The sequence below is a fragment of the Balaenoptera ricei genome, chromosome 1 (genome assembly GCF_028023285.1).
Source record: "Balaenoptera ricei isolate mBalRic1 chromosome 1, mBalRic1.hap2, whole genome shotgun sequence".
Lineage (NCBI taxonomy): Eukaryota > Metazoa > Chordata > Mammalia > Artiodactyla > Balaenopteridae > Balaenoptera > Balaenoptera ricei.
In genome coordinates, this window is record NC_082639.1 from 12,564,416 (window position 1) to 12,576,986 (window position 12,571).

General features: G+C 38.2%; 1 protein-coding gene across 1 annotated transcript in view; it reads right to left on the bottom strand.

The window, feature by feature from the left end:
* The window catches only part of FBXO42 (F-box protein 42), a 100,823-nt gene that overhangs the window by 64,400 nt on the left and 23,852 nt on the right, over positions 1-12,571 (bottom strand). Inside the window, exon 3 of the mRNA XM_059914486.1 lies at positions 9,948-10,027. Within this exon, the coding sequence (XP_059770469.1) occupies positions 9,948-9,984 (37 nt within the window). The 5' untranslated portion in view covers positions 9,985-10,027. The remainder of the gene's footprint in view (positions 1-9,947; positions 10,028-12,571) is intronic.

Below are 12,571 nucleotides of genomic sequence, written 5' to 3' on the forward strand. Positions count from 1 at the left end.
CAAAGCTCAATTTTGATCACATTATTAAGCAAACTCTTAAGATCTTCTATTCATTTCCTTCGGGAATAGTCCTGAAATGATAAAAACATAAAATACTGATGAGGAACTCTTATTACCGTCTGTTAGGACTGAATGTTTGTGTCCCCCCTCAAATTCATATGCTAAAGTCCTAACCCTCAATGTAATGGTTATTTGGAGATGGAGCATTTGGGAGATAATTAGGGTTAGGTGAAGTCATGAGGGTAGGGCCATTATAATGGGATTAGTGCCCTTATAAGAAGAGACACCAGAGAGCTTGCTCACTCTTTCCCCAAAGTGGTCATGTGAGAGTACAAGAAGATGGCAGCTACCTACAAACGAAAAGAAGAAGCCTCAGAATGACAACTGCTTTGCCAGCACCTTGATCTTGGACTTGCCAGTCTTCAGAACTGTGAGAAATAAATTTCTGTTGTTTAAGCCAACTATCCTATGGTATTTTGTTATGGCAGCCTCAGCTAAGACACCTTCCCTCTAAAACACCCCATAATGAAAATGTCAACAGAAGTATGTAGGAAGTAATGAACGAACATTTTCAAGGACTTCGAGGGGGGACTGCCCTGGCAGTCCAGTGATTAAGACTATGTGCTTCCACTGCAGGGGGCGTGGGTTCGATCCCTGGTGGGGGACCTAAGATCCCACACGCCTCCCCGCAGCCAAAAAAAAAAAAAAAAAAAAGAAATCAGGCAAACCCATAAAAAAATAAATAAATAAAGGACTTAGAGGAAATACATAGTATCAGTTACTGGTTATATTTCCTCATTTTTAATATTTAGTCACTTCTGATGCAGCATATTTTTTCCTTAGAAAAGATCCACTGACTTGGGAATGCCTTTGCTTCCCCCCCAAAAGTTACTGATAAGTTGATTGATTCTGGGATAATAAGCAGATATAGGGAGGGGAAGGGAAACAAATGATATCAAAATGTCACTGCCATCTTCAGTAAATTTAACCTCACATACCGAGAGCTCTGCTTATACTTAAAAATGATATTGCATTTATAGTAAAACTTTAAAATTTCTCCAACATAGCAGGAAAGCAGATTGCTATTATTACTATTATTACTACTGAATGAAGGAAGATCAAATATATGTATTTCTCTCCAAAAAAAGAACATTTATGGAATAGATGAAAAGATTTCATGGAAGAAACTCTGATATAATGTCACCTGGACAGAAAGTAAATAGTTGTCCTCCTGAACCCTGGAAAATATATCTTATTTGGTTTAATTCTTCCTATCAGAAATATGAACATTTTAATAAAATGAATGAAATTACCAGGTAATATAAAATAAATATACCAGTCATTTTGAGCTACTTGTTCCTGAAATAACCTAAACTCTTTTCCCATCTCTGGTCTTTGCTCTTGCTGGCCACCCCTCTTCCTCAAATCCCTTCTCCTACTTGCCAGTATGGCAAATTCCTATTCATTATTTGAGTTCTTTCTTTTGGAGGGGATTCTCCCGTCCCCTCCAGCCAGTTAAGTATGCTTCTGGCCTTCTATTCATTTTGTACAGTATCTTCATTATCTTAGAGTTGTATAAATATTTGTTGAGTTAGGTGGCCTATAAGACCTAAGCAACATTAGATAAATAATACAGATAGTTTCTACTTTTCACCACTTCACAAGTTACAACTCTGCTCATTAATAACTTGCCTAATTAAAACCCATATTTCACGTATTGCTGTTCCAGTTTCCAATAAAGACCAGACAAAGGCAAGAGCACAAAAGGCAATCAACATGCAACATGCACAGCCAGAATTTTGCTTTTAGGCAGACAATATGCTGTAAGATGTAAGATACAGCGTCCAGGAACAAGTGAAAATTGCCAATGCCAACTGCCCTTTTATATGTGTTGTATCATATTATATTCAGATGGATACTGTGATGGCTGAAAATCTTTAATACCCTAATTCAAATTTAAGAGTCCACATTTAAAAGGGTGGAGTCAGGGAAACTAATTTCTATCTTTGACTTTCTTTAAATTTGCTATAATCTCAGGGAAGCTGATTCTGCATAATGTATCAATTGTCTAGTTTAAAAAAAAACAGGCAATGTCAAAATGCAGTATTTTGTACCATTTTTATAAAAATAAGTGAAGACTGTGCAAAATACAAATGTATTCAAAGAAAGCTTATAATATTAAATTCCAGGTAGAAAGAAATATGTGATGGTGAGATTTTGTCCTTGGAGCCAAAGGTCAACTGAATGGTCTATCCTAAACAGCTGCCTTTAAATATTCTTCTTTAAAAAATTTCATAGAAATATAGTTGATTTACAATGTTCTGTTAGTTTCTAAATATTCTTTAAAAGAAGCCCATAAATAAGAACATACTATAAAACTAAATGCCCCTAATTTCACTGCTTCACATTTACTATTCCAGATCAGTTTACAAATTCTAAAATCAAACTGACACACATTTATAGAATTCCCACCCACACAATAACATTACCATACAAAAGAAAGATAACACCTGGTTTGTGAGGAGTTATGTACTTCCCTGTTACTTCTTTTAAGCTGCAAACTATAATCAAAACTTCAGACAGGAGAAATGTTAAATGGAGAGTACATGAAGATGAACCAGACAAACAGGCATGCAGAAACATTCAACTTCTTTTATTCTTGTACAATGAAATTCTCTGGACGAAAGTAAACACCCATGAAATGGAGTTTCAGAAAGGAAAACAGTGATCTTGAGAAATTAACAAGAAGAAAATATTTGAAAAAATAAAATTACCTAATTGTATAACAAGTTGGTGGCATAACACCACTGAGAGAGAAATTAGTTCAAGTAGCTTTAAAAAGCAGTGTTTCCTACCAAATGTAAAATAGCTAGCTAGTGGGAAGCAGCCGCATAGCACAGGGAGATCAGCTCCGTGCTTTGTGACCACCTAGAGGGGTGGGATAGGGAGGGTGGGAGGGAGGGAGATGCAAGAGGGAAGAGATATGGGAACATATGTATATGTATAACTGATTCACTTTGTTTTAAAGCAGAAACTAACACACCAGTGTAAAGCAATTATACTTCAATAAAGATGTTAAAAAAAAAAAGAGTATACAAAACAAACAAACAAACAAAAAAGCAGTGTTTCTTACTGCATATCTTTTGTGCGTTATATTTTAAGTACCAAAAAAAAAATCACAAAAATAATAAAGCTGTATTCAGTAGTCTTACTTGTAGTAACAATAGTCATTATTTTTTTTTAAACTACTACAGGTGCAGTGTAAAGCAAATAAATAATTATGTTTACTCCATTAAAAATCAAAAACAAAACAAAAACAAAAACCCAACATAAAAGAGATACAAGTATAAAATTAAAGAGATAAATAGGCGCTTTCCTGGTGGCGCAGTGGTTAAAAATCCATCTGCCAATGCAGGGGACACTGGTTCGAGCCCTGATCTGGGAAGATCTCACATGCTGCGGAGCAACTAAGCCCGTGCGCCACAACTACTGAGCCTGCGCTCTGGAGCCCGCGAGCCACGACTACTGAAGCCCGCGCGCATAGAACCTGTGCTCCGTTGCAGCGTGCGGGCTTCTCATTGCGGTGGCTTCTCTTGTTGCGGAGCATGGGCTCTAGGTGTGCACACTTCAGTAGCTGTGGCTCGCAGGCTCTAGAGCGCAGGCTCAGTAGTTGTGGCACACAGGCTTTGTTGCTTCGCGGCATGTGGGCTCTTCCCCGACCAGGGATCGAACCCGTGTCCCCTACAATGGCAGGTGGATTCTTAACCACTGCGCCACCAGGGAAGTCCCGACAATATTTTATTTATAGGTAAAAACTAAGGACAAAAGTTCCAAGTGGGAATTTCTGCTGATAACAGCAGAAATCCAAAGCTGAAAGCACAGCTGACTGGCACACTAATGTAATTCTATCTCAATCAGTTATGGATCAAAAAATATAAAAAATGGCAAAGAGAAAAAGGAAACAAGATTACATTGTCATCACTCCCATGGACAAAATTAAAATAGCAAAACTTCAAATTCATTTTAAAGAAATTTCTGAAATTTTCCAACTTCATCTTAGCGCTATTTTGATTCCTCAAATTCAGTTTACTTCTTGATGACTATATATGTTCCCCTTGATGTCTACTATCTCTCTGTCCCCTCATTGTGAGGTTCATTTCTCCTTTGATACCCCAAATGTTGAGGTGGACCCCAAAATTCCATTTTTGCCTTCTTTGCCCTTGCTACATTTTCTCCTTAGAGAATCACATGGTTTCAAATATGACTACTAAGAGAGCGACTTGCTAGACTGTGAGATCCTTGAGGTTACAGACTGATGTGTCCATGTTCTATGCCTGGTATAAGGCAAATTCAATGAAACATTTGTTCAGAAAGATGGATGGATGGACAGACAGATGGACAAATTAATCACTCCAAAATTCTAGGCCTGATATTCCTGAACTACCTATCTGCATCTTATTTTCAATTGCCTTCTAGACAGCTGACACCAAACTCCTGTTGAACATTTTCCCAGCTACCTGCTTATCTTCCTTCCTTCCATTTACCTGACTCAAAACCTAGAAGTCTCCTTTCATTTTTCCTTTTCTCTTTCCTCTCATATCTAATTAGTTGACAGATTTCTCTCATATTATCCCTTCCTTCCAATTACCTCCCTGCTTCTTTAAAGGCCAAAATCATCTCTTAACTAAACTACTGCAATGAAGAGAACTAGCTGGTTTTCCCATTGCTTACTCCTTCCTTCCCCAATCTATCCTTTATTTCAATTCAGGATTAATCTTCATGGTGCAAATCTAGATCATTGAGTCCTCAGTGCCAATTCTTTAATATTCAAGGTCTTTAACGTTGCAATTTTTTGTGTTTATTTTTTATTGTAGTAAAATACACATAAAACTTAACATTTTAATCATTTTAAAGTATACAGTTCAATGGCATTATCCATCTCCAGAACTTTTTCATCATCCCAAATGGAAACTCCATACCCATTAAATACTAACTCCCAGGCTTCCCTGGTGGCACAGTGGTTAAGAATCCACCTGCTAATGCAGGGGACACGGGTTCGAGCCCTGGTCCGGGAAGATCCCACATGCTGTGGAGCAACTAAGCCCGTGCGCCACAACTACTGAGCCTGCGCTCTAGAGTCCCCATGCCACAACTACTGAAGCCCACGCGCCTAAAGCCTGTGCTCCACAAGAGAAGCCACCACAATGAGAAGCCCGTGCACCGCAAGGAAGAGTAGCCCCCGCTCGAGGCAACTGGAGAAAGCCCACGCGCAGCAACGAGGACCCAATGCAGCCAAAAATAAGTAAAATCAAAAAAAAAAAAAGACCTTATTTCCAAATAAAGTCACATTAAAAAAAAAATACTAATTCCCCTCAGCTCCCGGTAACTACTATTCTACTTTCTGTCTCTATGAATTGGACTACTCTCTAGGTATCTCATTTAAGTGGAATCACAAAACATTTGTCCTTCTGTGTCTGGTTTACTTATTAACATAACATCTTCTAACTTCACCCATATTGTAGTATGTGTCAGAATTTCATTCCTTTTGAAGGCTGAATAATATTTCATTGTGTATATATACCACATTTTATTCCATTCCATCCCTTCATCAATTGATGGACATTTGCTGTTTTCACCTTTTGGCTACTGTAAATATGTTACTATGAACACTGATATACAAATATGTTTCAGTTCTTGCTCTCAATTCTTTTGGATAGACACCTAGAAATGGAACTGCTAGATCATACGGTAACTCTTTTTTTTTTTTTTTTAATTTTTGGCTGCGTTGGGTCTTCGTTGCTGCGTGCAGGCTTTCTCTAGTCATGGCGAGCGGGGGCTACTCTTTGTTGCAGTGCGTGGGCTTCTCATTCCAGTGGCTTCTCTTGTTGCGGAGCATGGGCTCTAGGCGCGCAGGCTTCAGTAGTTCTGGCTCGCGGGCTCTAGAGCGCAGGCTCAGTAGTTGTGGCGCACGGGCCCAGCTGCTCCGAGGCATGTGGGATCTTCCCAGACCAGCGTTCGAACCCGTGTCCCCTGCATTGGCAGGTGGATTCTTAACCACTGCGCCCCCAGGGAAGTCCCTTGTTTAATTTTTTGAAGAACTGTCTTCCACAGCTGGTATATCATTTTAAAGTCAACACAATCTGGGTCTAACCTCTCTTTCTGTGTATCTCTCCCTACTGCAGTCTAGTCCTCTATCATTCAGCCAAACTGAATCTCAGCAGAGCCTCTTCCTTCCTACCTCTAAAATCCTTTGTCCTTGCTGCTCTCTGTTTGGGAAACAATTTCCTATGTGCAAATCTACCCATCCTTCGAGGCTAGCTCAAGCACCACCTACTGTGGAAAACATTCCCTGATTTCTCCAACTAGAAGGAATCTCTTTTTCTGAATTCCCTTTATATTTCCCTCTCACTTTCTACCATATATAATAATCAGGTACACATCTTTCTCAGCAAGTATGTCTAATTCATGTATATACTGCCTTCAGCAACTAGCAAGTAGTAGACAATGGGTAAATGAATAGAATGGATCAATGACAAAGGAATAAAGATAAATTTTAAGATAAAAATAATTCAAAATTTCCGATCAAGTTGAGGACTGTCAAGGAAAACTAAATCATACCTGTTAAAATCTTTTTTAAAGTGTTATCTATCAACATTTTAAATGCACATGCCAGATGACTCAGACATTCTAGTTCTAGAAATATGTCTGAAGTAAACCTTGGCACAATTGCAAAGAAGGTGTTCTATGCAGCACTGTTTTAACAGCAAATTTAACAAATAAATAGAAACAAGCCAAATGTCCATTCACAGGGGAGTATACAAACATATTATGACACAGCCATAATCTTAACTAGCTGTTAAAAGGAGATGGACAATACTCTACAACATATTACAAATTTAAAAAGCCATTTCTGCCTAAAAATGCAGAAGTGAATTTTTTTTGTATCCACAAAGAAAATTTCATTTCAAACTGTCAAAAGTAGTTATCTGTGGTAGTTTGTAAAAAAGGATTCACTTATGTGAATTGATTACAACAAGCATCTATTCTGTAATTTATAAAAATGTCTCCCAAATTTTCAGTAAATTCAACTTGGTTCTGATTTTTAAATGTAAAAATACATATTTAAAAGTAGAATAGGGACTTCCCTGGTGGTCCGGTGGTTAAGAATCCGCCTTCCAATGCAGGGGACACGAGTTTGATCCCTGGTCAGGGAACTAAGATCCCACATGCTGCAGGGCAACTAAGCCTGCGTGCCACAACTACTGAGCCCACGCACCACAACTAGAGAGAAGTCCGCGTGCTGCAACAAACAGCCCACATGCCGCAACTCAGACCCAAAGCAGCCAAAAATAAATAAATAAATAAATAAAAATAAAAGTAGACTATTCTACAGTGTAATTTTATTTTATTAAAATATTTATTTACCTATCTATCTATCTATTTGGCTGCGCCAGGTCTTAGCTGCAGCACGCGGGATCTTCATTGCCACATGCCAGATCTTTATTGCAGCATGCAGGATCTAGTTCCCTGACCAGGGATCAAACCCGGGCTCCCTGCATTGGGAGCCCAGAGTCTTAGCCACTGGACCACCAGGGAAGTCCCCTCTACAGTCTAATTTTAAAACAAAAGACACCCAGGAGAGTGTATAATATTCCTGCCAAAAATAAATATAACAAAACTAGCAATTTTGTAATATTTAGAAACAAAGTGCACAGTGGTTTAGATATTACAGCTATGTATCTTTAAGTAGAGGAGAAAAAAACAAACTCTGTATAAATGAGTGTTTTCCAAAGAAAACTAAGCATCAAGGTTTTTTGTTTTTAACTGAGGTATAGTTGATGTACAATAGCATATAAGTTTTATATAAGTTTCAGGTATACAACATAGTGATTCACAATTTTTAAAGGTTATTATAAAATACTGGCTATATATTCTCTGTGTTGTACAATATACCTTTGTAGCTTATATATTTTATACACAGTAGTATGTACTTCTTAATCCTCTACCCCTATCTTGACCCTCGCCCCTCCCCTCTCCCACTGGTAACCACTAGTTTGTTCTCTATATCTGAGTCTGTTTCTTTTTTGTTATATTCACTAGTTTGCTGTATTTTTTAGATTCCACATATAAGTGATATAATACAGTATTTGTCTTTCTCTGACTTATTTCACTAAGCATAATACCCTCCAAGTCCATCCATGTTGTCACAAATGGCAAAATTTCATTCGTTTTTATGGCTGAGCAGTATTACTGTGTGTGTGTGTGTGTGTGTGTACCACGTCTTCTTTACCCATTCATCCACTGATGAACACTTAGGTTGCTTTCATATCTTGGCTGTCATAAATAATGCTGCTATGAACAATGAGGTGCATATATCTTTTTGAATTAATGTTTCTGTTTTCTTTAAAAAAAAATCAAGGTTTAATACTACAGCTAAAATTATTCAAAACTTGCCAGAATTTTTTTGCGCTCTACTACTTTAAAAAGAAAATCTATACAATAAATGGATACATCTCTAATATTGACCAGAAGAAGACAACAAAAGAATAGGGGCTTCCCTGGTGGCGCAGTGGTTGAGAGTCTGCCTGCCAATGCGGGGGACACGGGTTCGAGCCCTGGTCTGGGAAGATCCCACATGCCGTGGAGCAGCTGGGCCCGTGAGCCACAACTACGGAGCCTGCGCGTCTGGAGCCTGTGCTCCACAACAAGAGAGGCCGCAACAGTGAGAGGGCCGCGCACTACGATGAAGAGTGGCCCCCGCTTGCCGCAACTGGAGAAAGCCCTCGCACACAGACGGAGACACACACAGCCAAAAATAAATAAATTAATTTAAAAAAAAAGAAAAAAAAGAATACACGAAGTATGATTCCATTTATGTGAAGTTGACAAACAGGCAAAACTGAACTACTGTTTAGATACACACATAGGTGATAAAACTATCAAGAAAAGCAAGGAAATCATGAGATAAAACAGTAGTTACTTCTAAGACAGGAAATGGTTGTAATCAAAGAGGGGTACACTGGAAGTACCTCTGAGGCACTGGCAATATTCTGTCACTTGACCTGGATGGCGGTTACACAGATGTTTGCTTATACACTGCACATATTTTATGCACTCTTCTGAATTTCTCACAATATAAAAAAATCTGCCTAAACCTAACTTTTAATAGTATTCAATAATAATACGTAAATACTTCTGCAGGTAAACTTTTATTCTGAACATGTGCTCACATATTTGACCTAAAATAGCTTTAGCTAATAGTGCACAGCAAAACCAACCTGCCGAAGGTAAAAAGAACAACGAAATCATTAGGAACTCAGACAAAAAGAAAATCTCTTAAGGTGCCAATGCTTCTCAAATTTTAATGTGGATCTCAAATTACCGATTCAGATTCAGTAGGCCTGGAGGGGGACCTGAAATTCCGCACTCTAGCCCTGGTGACGCCAATGTTGCCAGTCCATGGACTCTGAGTACCAACTTCTTAAGAAATCATTAAAGTGCAGCTGGTGTCAAGACTAGCTGAGAGGGAAGGGAATCAACAGGTTTTAAGAGTTTGTGCCAAGCGCCTTATCTCATTTAACCCTACCTCAATTCTATCAGGGACATATTATCAGTTATGTTTTACAGATGAAGATTACGAGGCCCAGATAAGTTCATTTGCCCACAATTAGCCAGCTTTGTAAAAAGAAAGGAACCAGAACTGGAACCCAATATGTTCTGAAGTCTCTAGGAAGGAATTCACTAAATGTGAGCAAATGAGAAGCATGGTGAAAACAGTGTTTCAGGAAGCAGAATTCAAAGCACTCTACAATTGCACGGTATTCCTATCAAATCTCTCAGCTTGCATATAGAACCAGCATCCTCACTGACACAAAAATATTCTGCAAAGAACATAATACATTTTGACAAGATGCTGTAAGAGAATGGAAATTTTCATTTCTACTTACATTTTTTTCTGGTGGTGGTCAGAGCAAAGGAACTCATGAAGGGTAAATAATGTCCTGACTACTCCCGGTCCTCAGGAAACCTAAAGGACAATGGTATATGCACGTGAAGTAAATCTTGTTTCACAAGCTTGCTTGATCATTAAAAAAAAAAAAAAAAAAAAATCACCTAGTAGGTACACTTCCTAGAGACTGTTTCGGAAAACAGGGATGGGTCCAGGAACCTTAATTTTTTTTAACAAGCACCTGAGCAGATTCAAGTTTAGAAAACCCTCAGTAGTACTTCTAAAACTTAACCTTATGTTCTCGTTTATAGTTTTCCTATGCCTTACATACTTTACTGAGCAATAGGTTTAAAATATGGCTACTAAAACTCTCAGAAAAATATAAAATATTATAGCAGGAGATCTTAGAGATTATGGAGCAATTTAACCCTTATTCTACAAATGAGGAAACTGAAGTCCGAAAATTTAGGTGACTTCCTTAAGGTCATGCATTTAGTGGCAAAACAGAACCTGTATCAGCTCAATGCTCTTTCTAACACACATACCAAAATCTATTTTAAAGTAGGGTTTGTTTTTTTTTTTTTGGCCACACCACATGGCTTGTGAGATCTTAGTTCCCAAACCAGGGATTGAACCCAGGCCCCCGGCAGTGAAAGTGCCGAGTCCTAACTACTGCACCGCAAGGGAATTTCCACCAAAATCTATTTTTAAAAGATCAGCAGTAAAGCATTACTTCTGATTACCATCAAAAAGTGACTAGTTGAACAAATCTGGCACATCCACACAATGAAGCTGCGAATATGATTAGGGATTACCTCTGTTCCAATAAGGCATAATCTCTAGGATATATTAAGTGAAAAGAAATGCTGAACAGTGTACATAATACGGCAATCTTTTGTGTAAGAAAGGATAAAAAAGAATATATGTAGATATTTGTTTATTTTTGCAAAAAGAAACACTGTAAGGATAAACCAGAAGCTAATAAAAATTAGGTAGAGGATGATCCAAGCACCAGCCATGTGGCATATCTTGGCAATTCCCCCTCTTGGTCCCAGATCTGAAAGTGGCAGCAGTGCTTGAGGTCGTAGGTGACCCCTCTCTCCATTTTCTTTAAAAGGTTTGGTAATACCATCTATCCCTTTTGTTCCCAACTCTTGAGGTAATAGTTTCGCCCTAGTTACTTTATTTATTTTTTAATATTTATTTATTTACTTGGTTGTGTCGGGTCTTAGTTGTGGCATGCAGGATCTTTGTTGCAGTGAGTGGAATCTTTAGTTGCAGCATGCAAACTCTTAGTTGTGGCATGCTTGTGGGATCTAGTTCCCTGACCAGGGATCGAACCTGGGCCCCCTGCATTGGGAGCGTGGAATCTTAGCCACTGGACCACCAGGGAAGTCCCAGTTTCACCCTAGTTATTAATCTCTAAGTCACCCTGCCCTACTCTTTTTTGCTCTCTCAGTCTTGCAACCTATATTAAGTCTCCTCTATTTGAAATATCTAGTATGTTTTCCATTTTCTTGACTGGATGTTGACAGAATGTTCTAAGGGTAAAAAGAATCACAAATAAATTTTAAATTTACCTCAGTAATTTTGTTAGTAACAACATGAATACTATATTTTTAAAAGTTACGTATGGGACTTCCCTGGTAGTCCAGTGATTAAGACTCCACGCTCCCAACGCACGGGGGCCGAGGTTCAGTGCCTGGTCAGGGAACTAGATCCCGCATGTTGCAACTAAGATCCCGTGCGCAGCAACTAAGATCCCGCGTGCTGCAACAAAGACCCGACACAGCCAAATAAATAAATAAATAAATATTTTTAAAAAATAAAAATAAAAATTATGTACACTGTAGTATAGAACAAATAAACGTGAACAGTACTAAAAAATAAGATTTTCAGTTTAAGGAAAGAGAGACAAATATAAAATCTAAAGAAAAGAACCCTGTAAAGATTCAAATTAAATTGGAAATATCAATATGAAGTTTTGATTTCTAAAAAACATATTTTCTCTCTCTGCCCATTGGAAGGACCTAGAAATAATGAAGACCCAGTAAGCAATGAGCATTCCTAGCACTCAGATCTTGGTTTCTAATGGCATTCTCTGTAAAAGTAACTAGGTCTTCCTAGAAAAATGACTGATTTCGGGTCAAGAACAGAGAGAGTACAAGGTGCACCTGGAAAATCTTGCGAGAGAAAACAACCCAAACACCAAAGGGCACACGGGGCACGTCAAAAGGACACACAATACTAGCCTGAAGACAGTCATACTGGTGAAAGTTCTGCGTTAAAGAGACTAATGGCTGTAACTAACTGTAAAATAATGAATAAATAAAAATTCATGTGCCTACAATGATACAGAAAATAGCAAAGAAACTCATTTGCTACCACTGATGTGACCAATTCTTCACCAAGAAAATTTACAATGAAAAGCAAAGAATTAAACAAAACACCCTGCCTTATTAGGAGAGACTTTTAGTAGTTAATTCTCAGTTGATTCTCATTTATTAGCCAGCTAATAAATGTGGAAGGAATACAACAATAACAATCATCCTTTTGCAACCTCCAGTGAAACAACTGATTCAGGCAAGGATCTCTGATGGACTTTAAAACCAACAGGTGAAA